This window comes from Heloderma suspectum, chromosome 2 (assembly GCF_057233095.1).
Source record: "Heloderma suspectum isolate Gila_16-S chromosome 2, 16-S_ref, whole genome shotgun sequence".
In the NCBI taxonomy this organism is placed as follows: domain Eukaryota; kingdom Metazoa; phylum Chordata; class Lepidosauria; order Squamata; family Helodermatidae; genus Heloderma; species Heloderma suspectum.
The window spans coordinates 158,911,800-158,937,049 of record NC_139459.1 but is presented as its reverse complement, the minus strand read 5'-3'; the positions used below and the strand labels follow the sequence as shown (position 1 = coordinate 158,937,049).

Sequence of the window (25,250 nt, the reverse complement as noted above, 5' to 3'; positions counted from 1 at the left end):
TTCCTTTTCTCGTTAGCATTTTATGCACACACTCTTCCATGAAGAAGCGAAATTATACAATTATCCACTACAGCAACTGAAGGCTCCCCATGAGGGCACCCCACCTGTGCAATTTTGCCCTATTCCAGCAAACTGCCAATTTTGCCCCTGTTTCCCCTTTCTGGCCACTCCTCTGTGAAAAAATGAAGTCAGACAGTATAGTACAGGCTTCCCCAGCACAATGACAGCTTCCCCTGAGCGTGCTAACACAGGGCTGCACTACAGCTAAGTCACACAGTGACAGACCACCCTGACTGCTTCTGTGAAAAAAGGAAAAAGAAGTGGCAATTGCGGAATAGGGGAACATAAGCATGGGGTACAGTACAGTCTCCCCTGATCAAATGATCCTGCTACTGCGAAGTATCACCTTAACAGCCCTCCATGATGAGACTGTTCATTTTTCCATGAATACTGCAATACAACAGTAGCTGGGATACCATCTGGCAGAGCGGGGGGACTGGAGAGGGAGGAGGGGCAAGGGCAGAGAAAATAAGCTACTCACAGTAGCTTATTTGGCCAATCGTGGGGGGGATATCGTGTGAATAGCTTATTAAGCCACCATAGCTTAATGGCCGAACGCAGCCACATCTGCCAGATACCCAGCTCCAGTCAACTTTCTGGACCAGTTAAAGTTTCTGGACATTCTTGAAGGGCAGCCCCTCATAGAATACATTGCAGTAATTCAGACATAATGTATCTAAGGCATGTGTCACCATGTCCAGACCTACCTTCTCCAGAAACAGGGGCATTGCTAGGTTTGGGCCCATGGAGCTTTGGGCCCATGTCTACTTCCTAGGGTCCCAGGTCTATTTCCCAGAGCCCTAAGACAAGTATCTGGAAATCTGTTTTGGTGCAAAAGTTGCCATTTTTAGGTATAGGGGTGCGTGTGTGTGAAAAAACCTACCAGCCACAATGTTTTTGGCAATTTTCACACCATGGCAAATTATTTTTATTTGAAGAACTAGTGATTTAGGATGATCAAGGGTAGGGTGCAAAGGAATGGAAAATTTCATTTCATTTCATGTGATAGCGATGAGAAATTAATTGGTTAGCTTTGCCTTCTGTGAAATGTAAATAAATCATTGTAATTATTTCCAAATTTGCATACTTAGATATAAATTAGCAAATGCAAATTTTATGCAGATTAGCATCCCATGGGCCTGAGGCCTGAATCTTTTAAATGCCTAGCAACGTCCATGGCTGGAACACCAGTCTAAGCTGGTAAGCTAAGTAAGTCACACCTTGCCACATTCAGCACATGAGAATCCAGGCTCGAGACCAGATCCAGGAGTACCTCCAGACTACAAACCTTAGTTTTCACATTGAGTGCTACCCCACTCCAAGCCAGGCTGAACCCCTGTTCCCAGATCACCTTTTTTATTAACTAAGAGAATCTCTGTATAGTCTGAATTACACTTCAATTTTTTCACCTATTCAGTCCATTACCAACTTCGGAATCAGACATTCGGACGATGCCACTCCTTCTAAGCGTTCATCAAATTTGGACAAAAGGAGCACAGGATAATCTTTTGTAAATATTTGAAGACAGAATCCACTGTAGGCACAAAACAGAAACCTATCCTTAAAACCACATTCTCCCTGAGAAAGATAGCGACTCTATCAGGTCCACCAGTGTGACAAACAAGACAGGCATGTAGGGTTTCCCAGTGTCCTTAAAACTACACTGAGGGCTATCTGTGGAGACCTAACAGGGGGAAGATTGCAATGTGAGGTTCCCCCCACTCTTGCTTGAGAAACCATGGGTTAAGTGGACGGCATGGTAGAGGTTTATAAAATAATGCATGGTGTGGAGACATTGAATAAGGTGAGGTTTTTCATCCTTTCTCATAATACTAGAACCAGAGGTCATCCATTGGAAGATTCAGGACAGAAAAAGGAAATACTGTTTCACACAGCACCTAGTTAAACTCGGAATTTGCTAGCACAAGATGTAGTGCTCCCCATCAACAAGGACAGCTTTAACAGGGGATTAAACAAACTCAGAGAGAGTAAGGCAATCAAAGCCCACTAGTCACGATAGCTATATGCTACCTCCAGGATCAGTGGCGGCACACCTCTGAATACTAGTTGCTGGAGAACAACAGTGGGAGGGGGCTTTTGCACTCATGAGGACTTCCTACAGGCATCTGGTTGGCCACTGTGGGAACAGAATGCAGGTCTAGATGGGTCTCTGGTCTGATCCAGCAGAGCTCTTCAAATACTCTCAAGATGTCTGTTGCAAATGCAATCAAAGCCCCTCAGAGGAAGTCCAGGAAGTCCAGGAGCTTCAAGGTTCTGGCTGATACTCCTCATTGCCCTTGCACTGGCACCACCTAAGGAGATCCCTCCAAGTTGACTTAGGTACATTGTCATCTGAAAATGAGCAGTGTTAATGACTATGCTTCTGTGACCACCATCTTTAGATGGTCAGTTGAGAACCATTCCAAATTCTGGGGTTACACCAGGACCAAAAGCAGTAGCTCTAGCATGTCTGGAAGCATCCAAAGTTCTTCTAACTCCACAGCCATGTCATGGACATCATGCCCTCTGAGGCTAAGAGTTGCCAGTAAATACACCTGTGCTTCTATTGACCTTGACTAGGGGCCCTGAAATGTGTTGGAGTAAAGGGAATATATACAACAGGTACTGGGGACACTTGGTTATCAGAGCATTACAAGGTTCTATTTCCCTGCTCTAAAACTGGTGGGTGGGGGAGCTGGGGTACCTTGTGAGTCAGAGAGAGAGAGAGAGAGAGAGAGAGATCTTTCTAAGCACTGGAACTCTGAACCCACAGGTCACCTGAAGAAATGCTTTGCTTGGTCCAGACAGTTCAACCAGCCCACTAGTGTTCAGATTTTCTTGGATATGTTCCACTTCTAGCACCAGCAAGGCATTCCTCTTAACACTCAAGCAACTGGGATTGTTCCTCTTGCTCCTCTCTTTGGACTAGCCCATGTAACCAATCAACCCATCAATATTGTACTGGAAAAACAGTAACTCCAGATGGCTGCAACACTAAAGCTCAAGCCAGTTTATGAAATTCTTGCTGTCTTGCTGAGACCACTTGCCTTTTGGCCATCAGTTCCTGGAGGCTCGTAGAGTCTGGTGCCTGGGGCCACCTGAATCCTTGCTAATAGGACTTCTTGGACCACCTGAGCAACAACTATTGGAGCAAGATCTGCTCCAGCAGGTTGGCTCTTCTGGCAGCAAACTGGTGAAAGACTAAAAGGACTGAAAGGGATTTGGAATGGAAACTGCTTGCTACTACTTTTCAATTTGTAAAGCCTGAGGTTGTGGACAGGATCCTTGGAGAGGTGAGGCCTACCACTTGTGTGCTGGACCCTTGCCCTTCCTGGCTTATGAAAACGACCAGGGGCACACAGGCAGAGTGGGTAAGGGTAGCGGTGAATGCTTCTTTATGGCAAGATGTGATTCTGGCTCACCTAAAAGAAACTGTGATAAGATCTCTGTTTAAAAAACCCTCCATCAACCCACTGTATTGGATAATTTCTGTCCAGTCTCCAATATTCCATTCATGGGCAAGGTGCTGGAGCGTGTGGTGGTCTCTCAGCTGCAGGGATTTCTGGATGATGTGGATAATCTAGATCCATTTCAATCTGGCTTCAGACCTGGTTATGGGACAGAGACTGCTTTGGTCACCTTGGTGGATGATCTATGCCAGGAACTGGACAGGGGGAAGTATGTCCCTGTTGGCTCTGCTGGACTTTTTAGTGTATTTTGATACCATCAATGATAGTATCCTTCTGAGAAGTCTATCTGAGATAGGACTAAGAGGCACTGCTATATGGTAGCTCTGATCCTTCTTGAAGGGGTGATTTCAGAAGGTGATACTGGGGGAGTCCTGTTCAACACCATGGCCTGTAGTACCACTCAGGGTTCCATCTTATTCCCCATGCTATTTAACATATACAGGTTGTCTAGACTTTTAGGTTTTGGTGCCACCAGTACACTGAACCTAAAAGTCTAGACAACCTGTATATATTAAATAGCATGGGGAATAAGATGGAACCCTGAGTGGTACTACAGGCCATGGTGTTGAACAGGACTCCCCCAGTATCACCTTCTGAAATCACCCCTTCAAGAAGGATCAGAGCTACCATATAGCAGTGCCTCTTAGTCCTATCTCAGATAGACTTCTCAGAAGGATACTATCATTGATGGTATCAAAATACACTAAAAAGTATTTACAGCCAACTGTAACTCTTGTTTCCATCTAAATTTAAGGAAGCTGTTCTAATAGACTTCTCAGAAGGATACTATCATTGATGGTATCAAAATACACTAAAAAGTATTTACAGCCAACTGTAACTCTTGTTTCCATCTAAATTTAAGGAAGCTGTTCTAATTCTAAATCAGTGTCTGATGTTGGTAATGGACTGGATGAGGCTAAATAAATTGAAGCTTAATCCAGACAAGACTAAGGTGCTCTTGGTTAGTCGAAAGGCAGATGAGGGAACATGGATATAACCTGTGAGGGCGTTACACTCCCCCTGAGGGCTCAGGCTCACAGTCTGGGGTGTACTCCTGGTCTCGGCTCTGAACCTGGATGACCACATTAAGAATCTGATTTAAACCCAGACGCAGCAGTACTTTTCAAAAAGCCTTTTGAACTATTTTTTTTGACAGGTTGTCAAAACAAATAAAATGATGACGCCTGGTCATACTTCTAAGGTTAGTGAGCCCCACAGGCTGGGCACCACAGCAATCAAAGTATTGTTCCATTTCCTCACAGATGGCTGCAAAAAAGGCAAATGCTCTTTTGGGCTGCACCCTAATGGCAGAAAGCGAAGAGGATCTAAAGAGCCTCTTGTTGAGGGTGAAAGAGGAGAGTGCAAAAGCTGGTTTGAAACTCAACATTAAAAAAACTAAGATCATGGCATCTGACCCCATCACTTCCTGGCATATAGAAGGGGAAGAAATGGAAGCAGTGACAGATTTTACTTTCTTGGGCTCCAAGATCACCGCAGACGGTGACTGTAGCCATGAAATTAAAAGACGCTTGCTCCTTGGGAGGAAAGCTATGGCCAACCTAGACAGCATAGTAAGAAGCAGAGACATCACCTTGCCGACAAAGGTCCGTCTAATCAAAGCTATGGTTTTCCCAGTAGTAATGTATGGCTGTGAGAGCTGGACTATAAGGAAGGCTGAGCGCCGAAGAATTGATGCTTTCGAACTGTGGTGCTGGAGAAGACTCTTACGAGTCCCCTGGACTGCAAGGAGGTCAAATCAGTCCATCCTAAAGGAAATCAACCCTGAGTGCTCATTGGAAGGACAGATACTGAAGCTGAAGCTCCAGTATTTTGGCCACCTAATGCGAAGAGAAAACTCCCTAGAAAAGACCCTGATGCTGGGAAAGACTGAAGGCCAAAGGAGAAGGGGACGGCAGAGGATGAGATGGCTAGATAGCATCACCGATGCAATGAATATGAACTTGAGCACGCTCCGGGAGAGAGCGCAGGACAGGAAGGCCTGGCGTGCTATGGTCCATGGGGTCACGAAGAGTCGGACACGACTGAACGACTGAACAACAACAAATAGAAGCACAGCTTCCAAATCCCGGGAAGTACTAGTTCCCCTCTACTCAGCACTGGTTAGGCCTCATCTGGAGTACTGTGTCCAGTTCTGAGCACCACACTTTAAGGATGCAGACAAACTGGAGAGGGTTCAGAAGAGGGCAACAAAGATGATTAGGGGACTGGAAACAAAGCCCTATGAAGAGAGACTGAAAGAACTGGGCATGTTTAGCCTCGAGAAGAGAAGACTGAGGGCAGATATGATAGCGCTCTTCAAGTACTTGAAAGGTTGTCACAGACAGGAAGGCCAGCATCTCTTCTCGATCATCCAAGAGTGCAGGAACACGGAATAATGGGCTCAAGTTACAGGAAGCCCGATTCCGGCTGAACATCAGGAAAAACTTCCTGACTGTTAGAGCAATACGACAATGGAACCAATTACCTAGGGAGGTGGTGGGCTCTCCCACACTGGAGGCATTCAAGATGAGGCTGGACAGCCATCTGTCAGGGATGCTCTGACTTGGATTCCTGCATTGAGCAGGGGGTTGGACTCGATGGCCTTGTAGGCCCCTTCCAACCCTACTATTCTATGATTCTATGAGATCTAGCCTTGGTAGCTAGCATTAAAAATTTCATTGTTTAGACATGTATTATTAATAAAAACATTAAAAATAATTATCAAAAAATATCAAAAATCTACAAGGGAGGCTTTTACAACCCTTGTTGTCACAATTATGGCAATGGACCCTATTAAGTTAAAATAAGCAGTCTCCTGGCCATTTAGGGCTTTGAAGGTAAAATTGAGGTGCCTTGGAATGGGCCTTCTAGGTGTTCTCTACAGCTCATCTTTGTCAGTAGGCAGGCCATAGCATTCTGCTCTAGCTGAGCCTTTGAAATCATCTTCAAGGATAGTCCCGCATCGAATGGCCCAGTTCACACATAACAACCACCCAGGGGTTGTTTAAACCATTGGCTGTCGGGGCCATATGTGAGTGAGTGCATTGCCTCCTACCCACTTGCCGCTTCTGCTTTGCATCCATTTTCTCAAACAACCCAGGGATGCCCTGTTACTGGGTTATTTGATGCGATGTCCAAACATGGCACTTTGGGTTGTTGAGGAACAAACAACCCAGAGTTTTAACCACGGTTTGTTGCTGGGTTAAATTTCTTGGCTGTTTGTCCCTCTATAACCCAACAATTCTGGATTTGGACATTGCATCAAACAACCCAGGTTTGATTTTTGTTTATGAAAACAGGTTTGTTTATGAAAGCTGATGCAAAGAGGAAGTGGTGAGTGCACAGGTGGCAGTTTACCTGCTCATTCCGGTGCAGCCCCGCCAATTCATAGATTAAACAACCCATGAATTGGTGTTACATGCGAACCAGAACAATGGGTTGCAAGATTGTCCTAAGATTTTAATTAGAGGACAAGGTATAACCACTTCATCAGCCAAAACTGATGAAAAGCACTCCTGAATACTGCTGCCACTGCTATCTTAGACTTAAGGAGCTTTTTCAGGGAGTGTATAATCCCAACAGAAGCAGGGAATCTCAGTGACCCCAAATGACCTAATCCCCAAGCATCAACACTTCTATCTTGTCTGAATTCAGATTCAATTTATTTTCTCTTTGCCACCCGATAATGGCATCCATACTGGAGCTCAAGGAACCCACATCATTGGAAAATGAAAGACAGAGTTGAGTATCATCAGGATATTGATGCCACATCCAAAAATCTCTGCCTTTCATCCCTAGCAACCACATAAATAGATAATAAAGAACACTGAGGACAAGATAGAACCTCACAGGTTAAATACCACGGGGCAGAACAGCAGTGACTCAACCCTCAGTATTGCTTGGATAGGTAGGAGTGGAACCACTCCAACTGCTTCTCACAATCCAAAAGGATTTGATGGTCACTGATCACAAAAGCTACTGCAAGGGACACAGTCATATTCTCTGTAAGGCTCCAGTTGCAGATAATTAACCAAAGCAACAAAAGTAGTTTTTGTTTTGTACTCTGGCCTAGATCTGGATGAATATGGAACAAGGAGATTAAGTATAAACCAAGTACTGTTGGAGCTGCAACCCATTCAATCACCTTGCCCAGAAATGGAAAACTGCAAAGTGGCTGATATCTAAATCTGCTGGGTCTAAAATGCTTTTGTTAGCAAAGGGAAGATCAAAGTTTCATTAAGCCTTCAAGCATCACCCCTTAGAAAGAGGCTCAATTTGAGAAGCTGTTGGTTGGCCTTTGGATTCCACAAACATTGCTCCCAAAAGGAGGGGGTCAGCAAGGTAAGTCCTTCTGTTAATGCCCCAGGCCTTCCTGAGGTGGCAGCAATAACATCTCTGCCCTGATGATGGTGCAGTCAGAGACAAGAGAGTGAGCTCTCAGAAGTGGTGATCAATGGCCGCTAACTTTTCTTCCCACCTAGCATGCACCATAGCAGATTGCTCTCACATTATCCAGTAGATCCAATGCAACAACTCTGGAATGCCGATTAGCGATAGGGGGAATTTTTTTCTGGAGCGGCCCTACTCTCTGTCCCTGCCAGAAACAACACTCAGCTCCAACTACCAGTTGCCCTCAAACTGCAGAGCTGAAGGGAGGCAGACTCCAGCATCTGCCATCAGACTTAAGGGCCACTGGGAGGTTGTATCCCTTGCCACCCAGAAAGAACACCATGGAAAGGGAAAGCTTGCCCCTATCCAACAGACAGAGAATGGGCAGCTGCAGGGAGCTTGCTTCCACCTTCCCTGCCAGAAAAAACACTCTGCTCTGACTGAGCTGAGGGGAAGCACATTCTGGCCTCTGCAGTCAGCCAGAGAATGAAGCACTGCTGGGTTGTGTGTTTTGTTTTGTTTTTTATTGCATTGCATAATTGCTGTAAGCTTCTTTAAGAATCATTTGATCAAAAGGTAAGAGTATAAATCTTCAAAACAAATAAATAATTTAAGCTGTATATTACCCTGTTTCACTAAGGGAGAAGTACATATTTTGTAGGAAACACAGGGAAAATAGTAGCTATAAACTTTCCCTCGGGTAAAAGACTGAACAACCCAAAACCATACACAAACAGATCTCTCACAATATACATGGTAATATTTGCATTATTTAATTCTATTTGTCCCCAGAAGAGAAACGATTTATAAACAATGCATCAGGTACTGCTTGTTTCCTTATTGGTTTAGACTTGCTTAAGAGACAGAACACTCTTGATTAGCATACAAGTGGGACCTACAACAAAATGTTGCAGGGTGGAGTGCTTCTTATTCAAGTTTCCAGCCTGCCAGCTATACTCTCACATAAGATATCTCCCATTCCCTCACCTTGCCATTGTTCCCTTTCCCCACCCCCCAACAGACACATAGCATTCTATGGCCACAGAACATGCTTAATCCTCACTGAACTAGGGGTGCGGGGTGGGTGGGTAGGTTTTTCCCCAAAAGATGTCTTCTACCGCAAACCTGGAGGTTACTCCAAGTATGCTGATACTTCCCTCTTGTTTCTCAGTACCCCTAGTTTGGCTACACTCCTGTTGCCACTCTCCAGCTGAGTTTGCTGTTAGAGAAAATGATGCTCTTCAAAAAAAGAAGACACTCTGAAACCTCTATATTTACTGCCAGAGCAGAAGCTTGTGTGTGTGTGCCCCCAAACCCCTCCTAATGGCCCCATCTGCAGCCCTCTGTGCCCTCCAACAACTGGATCCACTCGTTTGGAGGACCCTCCAGGGTGGTTTTGTGGGCGCAGAGGGCTGCAGGTGGAAAGGGAAATCTGTGCTCCACCCGATGTGACTGGAAGTATCTTCCAGTAACATTAACAAAACTATTATCCTGGACATGAATAAATAACCCACATTAACAGTTTACAGGGCCACTGAGTAACAGTGTGATCTGTTTTATAACTTATTAAAAGTAATGTATTAGAACTAAGTGCTGAATATAACACACACACACACACACACACACACACACACACAGAGCATTATTTCAAATAGCCTCACCTTAGTCCATGGATGTGCCTTAATCTGAGGAAACTTAAATTCAGTGTAGTTTGGATTCATCTCTCTAATCTGTTCTCTTGTAGGAGTTCCAAGGACCTAGAAAGTAGAAAAGATGGACTACTAACACCTTTCTACAAGACAGCCATTACACTCATTACCTGTAACATGCAGTACAGCTATGTTAAAAGAAATGTGGATGCATGGATCCCAACCTAGAAAGCTTCGCATCTAGGTTCCATGCGCACAGAATTTCTTTTTTTACTGTGTGCTTTTAGAGCAAAAGCAAATGCTTCGGCAGTGGGATAGAGGGCAGGGGCTGGTATGCAAAATAAAAAATCACAGTGATCTCTCCAATTGTGGCCATGTTCCTATTTGGATCACTGGCTACATTTCCTATTGTACTCTGGAGTAACAAGCACACAATTAATTCAAATTTAGAACTATGCACCATAATTAACATTATGCAGGCCCTCTTTGAAGTGGCTAGTTTATCTAAATTGCAATTTGTACTACATTACTTAAGCTGTGAGCAAATTACTTACTGTGAGCAAATATGATTTTATTACCAGCATACATTCCAGAGCTACATTCTTCACATAAGAATACATGTTATGTAAAGCAACACTTTTTTTGCCTTTCAAGGTAAGGCTCACAGATGAATGTATGAATCAACTCCTCTGAAAAGCATTGTCTTTGAGGAAATAGAAGGTCTTGTCTGTTGCATTTGATCTATGACAATTCAATCAGAGATCAAACATCACCATTTCATGATAAAATTATGTGATGAATATGCTGCCTATTGTTTAACAACTTCCCCCTATCCTTCCTCAATTCCAAGCATGGAATCCCTCTGACAACTGCCCTGGCCCTGATATTTCTCACAGCTAAGTTACAGGACTCTTCTTTTTGGGAGCTCCATTGTGGGATACACAGACTAGGTCTGCACAATCATGGAGGAGGAAATAAGCCACAGTGGCTTATTTTCCCCACCCTGTGTGCCGGGGAGGGGGGGGGATTTGCATAATTACCCTTGCCAACGTGGCTTATTCATGCCATGCAACCTGGCGAGGGTGGCTTGTTAACCATGTCAACGAGCCACCCAGATCCCATGGGCTGTTGTAAGGTTCTTGGGTGGTTTGTTAAGTGCGGCAACAAGCCACCCTCACTGGGTTCGCATGAACACCGGTGAGAGTAATTATGCAAATCCCCCCGGCATACGCAGCAGGGGAAATAAGCCACCATGGCTTATTTTCCCCCTCTGTGATCATGCGAACAGGCTCAATGTCATCTTAGAATTGTGTCAAAATACATTTAAGGATACTTCTCGGGAGTCCTAACAAATACTCATGCTTCACGAATTGGTGTAGCTTTCACTCTCTTCTAAACCTACTTTAGGCCACTTCCTTACTGGTTCAAGCTGCAATTCCTGAATGAAGGGTTACTTAATGCTTGGCTATTTAGGATTACTTTCAAGATCAGAATAATATAATGATCCTTGGCTGCCAGAACAATCATATTTCATAGGCTACCCAGGACATAATAATGTGGAGATAAAAAATAATTTGGCAAATGTCTCAAAATTCTCTCCCTTAGTGCTCAAACACCACCACAGCTATAAATACATGTTTTGTTTTTTTCAGTTCAGTTCGGTTTTACTGCTTCTAACTGCAGGTAATCACAATGTAAACAGGAAAATGTTAGAAATAAAATAGAAGGTAAACAAAATTAAAACAATAAATTAAACAATAAAATTATTAATAATTCCAAAACTGTCTTCAAACTAAATCTAAAATTCCATGATGCAGGTTTCCAATTCCAATATTTAGAAGTACCTGTTAAACAAAACAAGAATAAAACAAAAATAAAACAGAATTATTAACAGTCGAACTTCTCCAGTACAGTATTCTACATTTGCCTTATAAAACCTGACACATGCCTTGGCTAGTGCCATTACAAAAGAAGCAACTCTTTTAAAACTTTGAGATCCTTGTTAAAAAGCAAAAAAACACAAAAGACCCCTATCTTCTGACAAACTCAAAAGCTAGTTCCATTTAAAAAACAACAACACCAAAACACATCAACTAGGTAAGTTTCTCTAATATATTCTGCCAAAGAACAACTAATGGGGAAAGGTCCTCAACCCCATCTGATCCATAATGACAAAGGTAAAGCTTACCTAGTCTACTACCAGGAACAATAGAGGGCATTAATGGAAACCTAGTAAGAGTTAGTTCCTCCCTCAATTTTAAATAAGTTGCACCTGGAATATGGTTAAGTACAATATACCAAGGAGATAGATATCTTTAGAGATAAAAACACTTCCCGCAAAAACATAATTAGTGCAGAATTTAAACTTCTTCTTGGAGTTCAGCACATAATTAGTGCATAATTTAAACTCTTCCTTAGCTGAAATGCAGCCATGGTAGGAATCAATGTCTGGGGAGCGGGTCTTTGCCCTGCTCCTGCACAGAGAAAATTTATATATTTTTTAAGCAACCCGGTAGCACATCGCCCTTTTTCTGCGAGGATGAAGTAGGAGGATGGGAACAGAATGGGCAGTGGTAAGGCTGCATGTGCCACTTAGGAGGATTGTACATGGGAGATGGGCCAGGAAGCCAGCCAATAAACATGGTTGTGAGACTGGATGGGGGAGTGGCTTTTCTTTTTTTGCTCTCAGCTGTCTGTTGCTTCACTTTTGCTCGGTTGGTTCACCATGAATCGGTTGCTTGTCTTCCAGAGGATTAATTCTGGATTAATTTTGAGCGAGTCTGTGTGTTAGCAAGTAAATGAGCAAGAGAAAGCACCTTTGCGTGCCCTTATCATTTTTGCAAAGTTCTTTCTCTTCAACCTTTTCTGAGACGGGTTATCCATTACAACCTGGTCGTGAACAGTATGTAAACTTATTTTCTTCCTTTAGGGGGCAAGGAAGGCAAACAGTTGTTACTACTGTTTTAAAGATAATTCTTCAAACCCATTTCTGCTTACTGTGTGCCTGTGAAATCCTTTCAAAACCAATTCTGGTTACTGAGTTCCTGTGCATTTTTTCCAACCCCATTTCTGGTTGCTGTGGGCTATTGCATGTTTTTCTGAAGCAGTTATGTTGGCTGTGGGCCACTGCATTTTTTACTGAGCCAGTTGTGGTTGCTCTGGCCCAGCACATTTTTTCTGAGCCAGTTATGGTGGCTGTGGACCTATCATGGGTTTTTCAAACCCATTTCTGGTTGCTGTGGATGCTTATCCAATGCTGAAGATAGATCACTCTGTACCAGAGGGCAGAGGTCCACAGCTTCAGCACTCCTACACCTGCTTTTGAAGAACAATCTGGGGGGAGTTTTGGAGCAGATTGTGACATTGCTGAGAATCCTTGTCATTTCATCTATGAAGTGGAGCAGTCATTCTCAGCTCTGAAGAATATCAAAACCTTTGTGCAGAACATCATGTCAGAGGACAGAGTCAACACCTTGGCAATGCTGTCCATAGAGAATTGGATGATTAAAGAAATCCCAGATTTTAATCACCAGACAATTGAGCTGTTCGCCAGACAGAAAGAATGTCTGGCGAAAGAATGACGGGGCAACATTCTCTACAGATGAGGCATGCCTAAGTGGAGGATAGGGGTGACTGTAAGAGGAGGTGGAGGCCAATACCTAATTTCTCAGCGAAACCAGTCCAAAGGTAAGAGACTTTCCTGTACTTTTCTGAGTTGCTGCACAGATCCTTGGCCATTTTCCTAACCTGCTTCCTCTCCCACCATCATTTTCCAGGCAGAGAAGATGTAGAAGAGGACCAGCTATGCCTCTGACATCTCCATGCTCAAGCTCACGCCTTCTGTCTCTCCACTACTCCAATACCAAGTGTGAAAGCTACCAGCCCTTTTCCACAAAGGTAAGGGACTTTCTTGAGTTTTACTGACATGCCCCACAGTCCACAAACCTTTTCCTAATTGTTCTCTTCAAATCTTCTTTTTCTAGGCTGAGTCTTGCTGAGAATCTTTGTCTGACTAGACAAGCTACACATTAGAAAGTTTTGTAGGCTCAGTTCTTGGTGAATGGAAGATGGGGTAGCTGTAAGGGGAGGAGGAGGCCACACACCTTTTCTCCCAGTGCAGTGTGACAGCACTCAGACCTTCTGAATGAAGTTAAGACACTAACAGTGTAATCCTATACATATCTACTCAGAGGTAAGCCCCTTTGAGTGCAATGAGACTTCCTCCAAGGTAAGTGAATATAGGATTGCAGCCTAAGACACTTAGGCAAAACAGGAGGCTGTGTAGCAAACTAGGTGTAGTTGACTACACCTCTGAAGACCCCTTGGCTCCGCCTTTGCCTCACCAACCACATTGTCCACCAGCAGTCACTGCTGAAACATGTTCTCTCTGAAGGAAATAAATCTCCGAATAGGCAAATTTCTGTAGAAAGCATATCATGTTTTGATACCATGATTTCCCCTTCAATTGACTAAAAATCCAGTTGGTTTAAATAACATAATTCGCTCTGGCATTCCCTTGAGTTTTAACCAATAATTAAATGCCTGCTGATTGATCGCCATCTTCCAAAACTGAAATCCTGTTTCCAGGCATAAATACTGTGTCGGGGAGGGGGTCCCTAAAATAGTACTTAAAATGTTCTAAATGCAATCTAACTCATCTGACATTTGAAAACTCCAGATGCAGTATTTGGAGCTGAATTTTTAATTTTATTAGATTCAGAGTAGGAACTATCTGCCTATCACAGCAATACACTAGAATGTAAGAATCCTGTTCTGTTCAGCCTTGAGTTCTGCAGCCCTGACTGGCTTGCCATGTCCATGAGGCAGCAAATAATATGCCCAAATAGTGATATGTGGGCACCTGCTCTATCATATTTTGGCCTATGTGCTACTTATGCTATTTTGAGACACTTCTACAGGTTAGCACTTTACTCTGTTCATAATTCATCATTAATCTGTTCCCTTGACAATTTACTTCCAGATTGGTCAGAAGCCTTCTAAGCCTAACTGAAGTATGTGAAAAAGCACATACTGTCTGCAAATATTAAAAGAGGGACCTTTCTTTCTCTTATTATTGAAGGAAATTCTTCTTCTTCTTAATATACCTAGTTCAAAGCTCTATCAGCATGAGAAAACCAAAAGATAATCCCACCTTCAGGGAGCTGTTAGAATAATTGATCAACTTTGATACTGGATAACTTAAGCCACAAAAGGGAAAGGAAAGGTTCCTCCTGTGCAAGCACTGGGTCATTACTGACCCCTAGAGGGACGCAGCTTACGCTGGTTTTCATGGCAGACTGTAGCGGGGTGGTTTGCCATTGCCTTCCCCAGTCATGAAAGCCGCAAAAGCTCACATCAAAAGCAGGTTTCAGATCTACTAATGCTGCAAATAACTGTCCTTTTCCAAGTCATTTATATCTGTATACTAAGCCAGGTCTCAGGATGATGGAGCTGTAGTCCAGCACATCAGGAAGACACCAAGTTGAAGGCGGCTGGCATAGGAGGTTTGGCCTTGGAGCATCAGTGTTGGGTGTGCCCTCATATGTTGAAGTTACTTTTTAGGTTCATTTAATTTGGCAGGTAGGATTTTGTTATTGTTGGCAGCAGGTTGGATTGATTTAAATCAAGGCAATTTAAGTCACTGATTTAGATCAATGATTCAAATCAATAATTTAAATCAGCATGAAAAAAGTCAATTTAAATAACTGATTTAAATCAAGTTTCCCAATGAAACTTTTTAATATATTTCCTGAACCATGGTGCAAATCTGATCACTTAACCATGTTAATTTCTAGCTAAATAGAGTGTTCTTTACACTATTTCATTCTTACAAGCAGGATATGCATCCCTTTGTCTTACTGTATTTTGCATGCTTTCCTTTTTTTTTTTTTTTACCTATAGACGGAATGTCTTTAAAATATTCCCAATATCTTTCTTATGACTCAGCGTTAACAGTTCTATGCCTCCTTCCAGCATGAATAAGAAAAACAAGGAGAAAGGGGGGTGATGTCAGGGGGGAAGGGCCACACCTCCAGCACCCCCCCCCCCACAACAGTTCTGCATCCCTGATTGGATCCTGGATCCTACAGTGTCCTTCGATTCTCTAGAAGCAGCGGTGGCAAGAAGCGCTTTTGCACAACTATACCTATAGTGCACTAGCTGTGACCATTTCTGAATTACTCTGATCTGGAAACAGTTATCTGGAAACTGACATCATGGTTAGATTGTTGCAATGCCCTCTACACTGAACAGTGCCCAGAAGCTCCAATTGGTGCAAACTGCGGTAGCTGGTCAGTTAACCAGTGCACAATATTGTGCTCATCTCACCCCAATACTGAAACATCTGCACTTCCTGCCAATTGTCTTCCAGGCTCAATTCAAGCTGTTGGTTTTAACCTTTAACCAAGGTTAATCTTTTAGCCAAGCTGCTGGTTTTAACCCCTAAATGGCTATCTGAGGGACTGCCTATCTTGGTACAAACCTGCTTGGTTACTAAGATGAACAGGGGAGGCCCTTTTGTTGCTCCTACACTCTGGGACACCTTGATTGGCCTCAGAAAGGCGGTATAGAAATACAATAAATAAATAATAAAATGATGCCCCAAATTCCATACCTTGATTATTTCCACCAACTGATCTACACCACTGTCGCCTGGGAAAATTGGTTGTCCTAGTAATAATTCTGCCAATACGCAACCGGCTGACCAAACATCTGGAAAAAGAAATAGGGGAAATCATTGGGAGATATTAAGGATTCTATACATTCATCCTTATTTATGTCCACAGATCATTAGGGGCCAGCTGAAACAAGATTTTTAAACTGGAAGCAGAAGAATAAGCCTTACTTTCCTGGGGAAATTTCAGCCCAATACCTGCTCCACTGAGAAGAAGCACTAACACAGATTTACATCAATTGTACACACAAAATAGTAACTTGTATGAATTCGTACCTGGTTAAAATTCACTCAGCAAAATTGTACACAAAAGTAACCCAATACAATAGTGGTGGTATTGGACTTCTTCTCAAACTGTGCCATTTTCAGCCCCTACCTATCCCCACATCCCACTGCTTCTTTACTGAAGTTCATTCTCTTAAACTTTAGTCTTCTTTGCACCTCCATATTGGTATTCTATTTCACCCTCCTGGCTCTCTCTCAACCTTCATTTCAGACCTTGATGCCTGGCTCACCCTCTTCCTCTCCTGAGCTTTGCTTCTTGGTAATTTCAACGCTCATGTGCTTTTTAAATATGTGTTATTATTTTATTTGTTAATTTTTTCATCAAATAATCAATTATTGATATATACAATATAAAAAAAGAGATAATGGAAGCGGAAGACATTGTGCATACTGACACTGGAGTGTAGAAGGAAGAATCACAACAAAGCAATGTAGTACAAGGAACACCACTGAACCATTGTCCACAGAGATATGATGGCCTGGAAACCCCCCAGAAAAAAATCAGAAACCCCCGTTTTTTTCCCAGGATCGTTTTTGGTTATTACTATTTTGTTTGTTTGTTTCTTTATTTATATAGTACCATCAGTGCACATGGCAGTGTACAAAATAAAACAAATCCTTGTCATAAAGGCATACATTCTAATAAGTTTATTTTTCTGAAAAACTGGAAAAATTGAACAGCTTTGGATTATGAAATGTTTTCTTTTAGGATTTAAGACAAGGTGTTTATATATTGTTACCAAGCCTTTACTCCTCCCCAAATGTTTTCTAAAAACTATGTAATAAGAACACGTTTGCAGAAAGACTAGAGATGTAAAATGTCTGGAAAGAATGAAGCCATGCGGAAATATGTTTTTTAATCCTCTCTGTAAGATTCTCAGCATAGTTATTTCTTTCATTTCTTAATGAAATTATTGATCCAACGTATCTTTTACTGATAAACATGTTGGGATGCTCCAAGTCATGCTCAGTTTCCCAATATGCGAATAGAGTCACCATATCATAATATGGAAGAAAATGTACATTCTTGACAGTTTGGGTTTTGTTCTACAGAGTACTGTGTTTCTGGACTTCTGCCTCCAGCTCTTCCTGCTTCTTCTAGGATGATTCAGATGTTTCAGGGACTACTTGCTGAAGTTCCTTCTGGTCAGAGATAAGCTAGGAACCTAAAATACATTATGTATAACTTGGTTGGCTCATAAAATTAATCATGTTTGGCTTGTTAAAATTTGAAAGTATAATTTATTAAGACAATAATTACAAATTTACTGAGTTCACTTTTTAAAGTTTTCAAACATAACCATTTTATGGGCAAACAAAGTTTTTTTTTGGAACATAAAGACTGCTTTACGTTCCTAAAGTGGCCTTCCTTATCTGCTGGTGCCCTACAGATGTTTTGGGACTACAATGCCCAGCATTCTTGACTACTGACCATCCTGCCTGAGGCTGAAAGGAACTGAAGTCCAAAATATCTGGAGAGCACCAGGTTGGGGAAGGGTGTCCTAAAGCAACAAAGTGACTTTACATCTGTGACTAAAAAGTCACTATTGTTTATTTTTCAGTTTCCACCCAAATTTCCATTTTTTCAGGAAAAAACCTAGAATTCTATGGCTCCAAATTTTCTGGAAATTTGACATTGTCCACAACAGATACTGGGGCACAGAAGCCAATATCACCTTCAGGCTGTATAAGCATATATTTCAAGGTTTTAGAAGTAATAGTGCTGTTCTACCAGCTACCATTAGAAGAACGACACTGATATGATATGCTGGAAAGGATTCAGACAAGTACTGTCAGCGACCTAAGACAATGGACTGATTAATTTGAATTGTTTCTTCAGGTGACTACGATCATGGATCAGCCAGATCTACTGCAGACTTCACATCTGTAATAAAAAGTGAGTAGATCATGACTCACATTCCACTTCTTACATAGGTGCTTGCTCTAGAGCTTTAGAAGCAATGGCTCATCGTAGAGAGAGTATGGTATAGTAGCTGTGTTGACTTAAACTGGGATCACCAGATTCAAATACCCTCACTGGATGATCTTGGACCAGTCTCTCTATTTCTCACCCTAACCTATGTCACAGGGTTGTAAAATGCTGGGGGAAGGGGGGATTCACCATGTAAACTGCCCTGAGCCCCTTAGGACTGAAAAAGCCTGGATCAAAACAAACAAATAAATGGACTTTGGCAGCCCAGTGTGTGATGCCGAAAGTTTCCTTATATTGCACTTGGGTTGTCTCACCACAGAGCATGTCCTTTGCTATGCGTCCTGCACAGATGCCCATGTCAGCAGAGCCACCTTTGTTTGAGAACAGTCACACTGCTTTGCAGATTGACCTTGGAAATCATGATTGTATTGGTGATTTTATTTTGCAAGGAAATGCCATGGACAGGGCATAAAAGCAGAGGTAGAAGCTGTTCGAGACTATAAATGGCTTCACCACCATACAACAGGTATACAAACCACAGCAAATCAGCATCTTTTGTCTTGATGTTTAGTTTGGTATTATCTAATAGAACAAGGTCATCTGCAATTCAGGGCAAATCCTGGACATTCATGTGAAGTATAGTAAAAATGCTACATGCAATGTTCCATAACAGCTCCCTGTCAGGACATGTCTGTTCAATACACCTTAAACATGAGGAATAATAGTAATATACTGATATATGAATATTCAATGCAGGTATAAATTATGGTGTGCGGCAATTTCTCTGTGTCTTATTACAAGTCATGATAGACCCTGGAAAAAATAAGGCAAATAACCTGTAAATTGGTTGTGATAGTATAAATACCTATATATGCTCATAGGACACTCCTTTGAGTGTACAAAGGTGCTCCAAGTTGTCATGGACCAGCACCCCAAACCATCAACCTGACCCCTTATCCTCAGAAGAGGCTGAGTCAGTAGAAGACTCAGCTACAGAAAGGCATCATGAGTGTTCTATCTTCCCAGAACCCAGTTCTCCAGAAGAACCTCTCCCCCAGGGCGGAAGGGGGGGTCCCGTATGTCCAGAGAAGGCTCCATTACCATCCTCAGACTCTGAGGATGAGGGCCATGAAGACACTAAGCATGCTACAACCACCTCCATGTCGCTGCAGTCCGAGGCTGCTAAAATAGACCCTTTAAGATTCAAAGCTTCAGTAGAGGTAGAGGCAGAGCTAATCAGCATAGAGGCCAGTAACTTCTATTTAAGCTTCAGTCTTGTTCTGACCTTTACTGGAGCCACATAAAGACAACCCTGTCTGGCTTCCAACACCAGCACCACTTTCTGCGGTGCTGACTGCTTTTTGCCTTGATTCCCGAGGAACTTGACCCAATCTGAACCCTGCTCCAGATCCAGATCTGATGCATAGCTGAACCCTGCAACCCACCACAGCATCATCAGAACCCACAGACTGAAATGGTACAACTGTTTCACATACATTATTTTGGCAATTCTTATTATTGTTATTCCGATACTGCAGGGAGGGGAGCTGAGGTTGAGAACGCAGTGCTATGAATGAATGAAGTGGGGAAGGAATACTAGTAGTATGGTTTTTATATCTGTTTCATTTATAAATTATGTTCACTCTGAACTGTTTTGGATATTGTTCTTTTGAAATGTATAGGTACTGACTTTTTGGGGCTAGAATCCAAACAAGCTACTTTAGGCATACCCAAGGGCTTGGGCACACCCAGTAAGATTTGCAACTTTTTCCACCTTCAAAAAGCAGATCCTTGTGGAGTATCATAAACTGCTGCCTTTGAAAGTTCCTCAGTTTCAAATGTAGTTTGCTAGGTATGGAAAGTTGCTGTTTGAGAAACACAAGCCCAAAGCTCTCTGGGAGAGCAGATCTAGCTACATGGTTTGTTGGATCCTGGTCTGTGTTTTTCTTACATTTCTTATTTTATGTTTTTAAAGTTTTGATAAAGCATGTGTGTTAAAAATAACAAAACACTAATAAGGTACTGTGTGTACTCTAGATTGTCCAACATTCTGTGGAAGGAAGCAATGTCCGATCCCAACATTACAGGCTTAATACTTGTGAGGATGTGGTACACATGACAATCATCAGTTATTCTAAAACAATTATCTAGCAAGGTTTCAGAGATAAACACTACATCCAAGATTAATCCATTTACCTTTCTGTAACTTCTATTATTTGAAGTAAGTTAAGGGAGCAATCCAATGGCCCCTAGACAGCATTTGGGGGCCCACAGGATTTTTTGGATTCCCAGCATCGAGGTTGTAGACAGCGCTACGACCACAGAGCTGGGGTTCGGAGCTCCCCACCCCCTCTCCTCCTCCTTGCAGCCAGTGCAGAGAAAACTGCACCATCTGCCTCTACGAGCTCACAAATGCGAGCTCAGAAGAAGAGAAAGGGGGCATGCCAGTGGGCAGGGAGGGGATGGCTTACGCTATATACCCAGCCCTCCCCAGCCTTCGTCTGTCCTCCTCCCTGAAGCCTCCACTAGAAATGCCCATCTAGCTAAAGTAAGCCTCTGAGTTAATAGGATTGCACCCCAACAGAATGAAAATAAATCTTCAGGGAAATTTGATATTTGGCATTGTTACTAAGTTTCCTGATTTGTCCTGCTTTGGGCATTTTAATGGAAAGGCAGGTAATACATTTTAATAATTATTATATACTGGCATTTGAAAAAGACTCATAGTTTATATCAATGACATCTTGCACCACACAGTCAAATAAAATGTTTAGATTGACACAAATTAAAGGTTGAAAATGCAGCAATATGAAAATAGAATTTATTCAAAATATTCTGGTGGAATTTGGATAAAACTACAAGTTATTGCCATAAAGTATTAACTATAAAACAGAGAATTACTCGTTATAGATTAGCCCAACAATTATTATTTTGTTAGGCTCTCTTGAAGACCAGAGAAAACCTTGAGATAATGATTTAATAGCCAATTCCCACTGCAATTTGTCTTGAAAACTTGTAAGTGATTCTTCCCCATCTTCACCTGAATAAACTTCAGAAAACAGTAGAAATTTGATAGTTGAGAAATTCACATTAGAGAAGGAAACCAGCTTACAGTTGTAAGTATGGTAGACCCTTCAAGAAAGGGTCTACTAGTCTAAACAAAATGAATTTTTTAAAAATGTATTTCAGTAGAATGGGGAGCAACTTGTTCAGTTTGCATACTGATACAAATTTACCAAATTCACATTTCCCAAATCAATATGTGAACTGGAACACAGTTTTGAGTTGGTATTTGCACTTCTCTGGAATTTGTGATGCAGTTCTCCAAATAAAAAATGCATAGATAAGGGAAAGTACTCACAAGAATGCATATATTAGAAATGTACCAAAAAAGCATTATATCAGGGAAAACTTCTTGCAAAAAACCATGCATAGTAGGCAAAAATATGTAGAAGATTGTGTATATTAGGAGAAATACATACAAAAATCCACACAAATTTCCATTAAAAAATTGCACACTGATGTGGAAATGGGGTGGAATGAACTGAAGGCTGGAAAAACGAGGAAAGACAAGTTGCTTACCTGTAATTGCAATTCTTCGAGTAGTCATCTGTGCATTCACACATATGGGCTCTACGCCTGCGTGGAGCCTCTATTCAGGAAACTTCTATGGCTGAGGAAAAAAACTTTATTGGCGGGAACCCTACCCCACCGTCCTCCTGTGCATGCCTAAGTGGGTTTCCCACCTATCTCCTCAGTTCCTTGAGACCGGGCCGGGGGGGCGGGGGAGTCTCACATCCGAGGAACCCTTGGTATCAACACCAACAAGATACTGACACTGAAGTGGGGACGGTGGGTGGGTTGTGTGAATGCACAGATGACCACTCAGAAGAACTACAGTTAAAGGTAAGCAACTCGTCTTTCTTCTTCATGGTCTCTGTGCATCACATATATGGGCGAGTAACAAGCCAACTTACTGGAGGAGGATAGGTGTCTTATTGGAACATGGAGGAGAGTACCGCTTTTCCAAACGTGCAGTCCAATCGAGCCTGCACATCCAATTTATGTTTCACAAAGGTCAACAGGATAGACCATGTTGCAGCCTTGCAAAGGTTCCTTAGAGCCACCCCTTCCCCGAAGGCTCTAGACGCTGCTATAGCTTGAGTCAAATGTGTTTGAATTGAATGCAAAGGCTCTTGACCAAGGAGTTATAACGCCAGTGTGATGGTCTGAACTCAGCCAGCCTCTGGAATGACACACGTAGCCCTTTTTTAACTCCCGCGTAGCATACAAACAACCTTTCTGATTTTCAAAATGATTCTGTCCTAGCTTTGGAAAAAGCCAGGGCCCTTCGGACATCAAGATTATGCAAACATTTCTTTAGGTCCGAAGATGGTGGTAGTACAACAGGATCATTCAGATGAAATTCCAAAACCACATTAGGAAGAAAAGCAAGGTCCGGTCAAAGGACCACCTTGTCCTTGTGAAAAACTGTAAACAGAGCATCCATACGGGGAACACACAACTCACACGCTCTCCTAGATGACGTGAGAGCCACTACGACAGCCACCTTCCATGACAGTAGACAAAGGTCAATAGTAGCCAGAGGTTCAAACAGCTTTTATGTCAGGGCCCACAACACTAGCGAGAGCTCCCCTGCAGGATTAAGTCCTTCAATGGGGGAACCAAGTTCCATACTCCACACAAGAATTGCTTGATAAGAGGATGGGTGAATACTGAATATCCCTGCACCTGTCCTCTCATCAGTGATACAGCTGCAGCATAAACCCTAATAGAGGAATACTTCAGGCCCTTTTCAAACAAATGATGGAAGAATGACAGAATGTGTGACATTGAACTAGAGGAAGGATAAAAACTCTTGGGAGCAGCAAAATCTTCAAACATTGTCCATTAACTACAGTATGATCGCCAGGTAGCTAGTTTCCTCATCGCGTCCAGCAACCGCTGTACCTGAGATAGTATGGATACACTGTCTTCCTCTATTGAAGTCTCAATGCCATCAGCTTCAGAGTGTGTAAATCCAGGTGTTGGATCTGTCCTCGATCACAAGAGATTAAATTCTGTTGGAGTGGAAGATGAAAAAAATTCCCTCCGGCCATATCAGACAGAATCGTGAACCATGGTTGTCTCAGCCACCAAGGGGCGATCAATAGACAGATGGTCTTCTCTGCTTTGATCATCGCAATCACTCTGGGTAGCAGAGAAAATGGAGGAAAGAGATAAAACAGTGCACCACTCCACTGAAGGAGAAAAGCGTCTCCCAACAATGACTGACCTAGTCCTGCTCTTGAGCAGAACATCCTGCAAACCGCATTCGATGGGCTTGAAACAGGTCCACAGATGGCCAACCCCACCACTGGAATAGGCAACGCAAGATGAGGGGAGACATCTCCCATTAGTGGGACATTTGGTGAGTTTGGCTGAGAGAATTTGCCAGTGTCATCCACCCCGGCAATATGAAGCGCTCGGGATAATCCAATAGTAAATATCCAGAGTGAGACTCACGAGTTTGGACGAATGGGTGCCCCATTGTTTGTTTAGGTGCCAAAGAACAGAGATGTTGTCCATCAGAATTTGAATGTATCTGTCCCATAGATAAGTGAGAAAGGCCCTTAAGGCCTTCCATACCACCAATAACTCCAGGAAATTGATGAGAGTTACACTATATGTTAAAAAGACATAGCTCTGCACAGAAATACAGGAGGATGAGCTTGGTAGCCCCATCGAGAGCATCTGGATCAAAATAAATGGAGCAAAGAATAAAAGGAACCTGATGGTCAGAGTCTACTACTGGCCACCCAATCAAGGAGAAGACGAGGATGAAACTTTTGAAAAGCAAACAGCCAATGTTTCAAGGAAGCATGATGAAGTAGTAGTGGGGGACTTCAATTTCCCCGATATTTGTTGGGAGACAAATTCTGCAAAACATGGCGCCTCCAAGAGATTCCTGACTTGTGTGGCGGATAACTTCCTCCTACAGAAAGCAGAGGAAGGAACCTGAGAGTCAGCTATCCTTGACTTGATCCTAACCAACAGAGATGACTTAGTGGGTAAAGTAGCAGTTACAGGAACTCTGGGGGAAAGCGACCATGTAATACTTGAGTTCTTGGTTCTAAAGGAAGCAAAAGCTGAAGCCAATTTTAATAAAACTTAAAGCAACAATAGGTAAGGTCCCATGGCAAGCGATTCTTATGAGAAAAGGAGTCAAGGATGGGTGGGAGTTTTTAAAAAAGGAAATTCTCAAGGCACAATCACAAACAATTCCAACAAGAAGAAAAGGTGGAAGACAACAGAAGAAGCCAGTGTGGCTTCACAAAACGCTTAGAGATGACCTGAAAATTAAAAAGGACACATACAGAAAGTGGAAGGAAGGCCAAGCTACAAAGAAAGAGTACAGGCAGGTAGCACAGAATTGCGGGATGGCGTCAGGAAGGCTAAAGCTGAGAACGGGTGGAGGTTAGTTAGGGAGGCTAAATGCAACAAAAAGGCTTTCTGCAGATACGTGCATAGTAAAAGACAGAGGAAAGAAATGGTGGGTCAACTATTAAATAAGGATGATCACAGATGACAAAGAAAGGCAGACGTGCTCAATTCCTACTTCGGCTCAGTCTTCTCCCGAAAGAGGGTCTAATGGCAAGGTGAAGTACAAGCTGAAGGGGCAGGACTGCAGCTTGAGATCGATAGGCAAAGAAGCATGATGTAGTAGTAATGGGGGACTTCAATTTCCCTGATATTTGTTGGGAGACAAAATCTGCAAACATGGCCCCTCC

General features: G+C 42.6%; 1 protein-coding gene across 3 annotated transcripts in view; it reads right to left on the bottom strand.

Moving 5' to 3' along the window:
- The window catches only part of GSK3B (glycogen synthase kinase 3 beta), a 247,018-nt gene that overhangs the window by 80,517 nt on the left and 141,251 nt on the right, over positions 1-25,250 (bottom strand). For all 3 annotated transcript variants that reach the window (XM_084835390.1, XM_084835391.1, XM_084835389.1), the window contains exons 7-8: positions 16,182-16,279; positions 9,581-9,676 (exon numbers count right to left, since the gene is read on the bottom strand). In XM_084835390.1, coding sequence (XP_084691516.1) covers positions 9,581-9,676; positions 16,182-16,279 — 194 coding nt within the window. The remainder of the gene's footprint in view (positions 1-9,580; positions 9,677-16,181; positions 16,280-25,250) is intronic.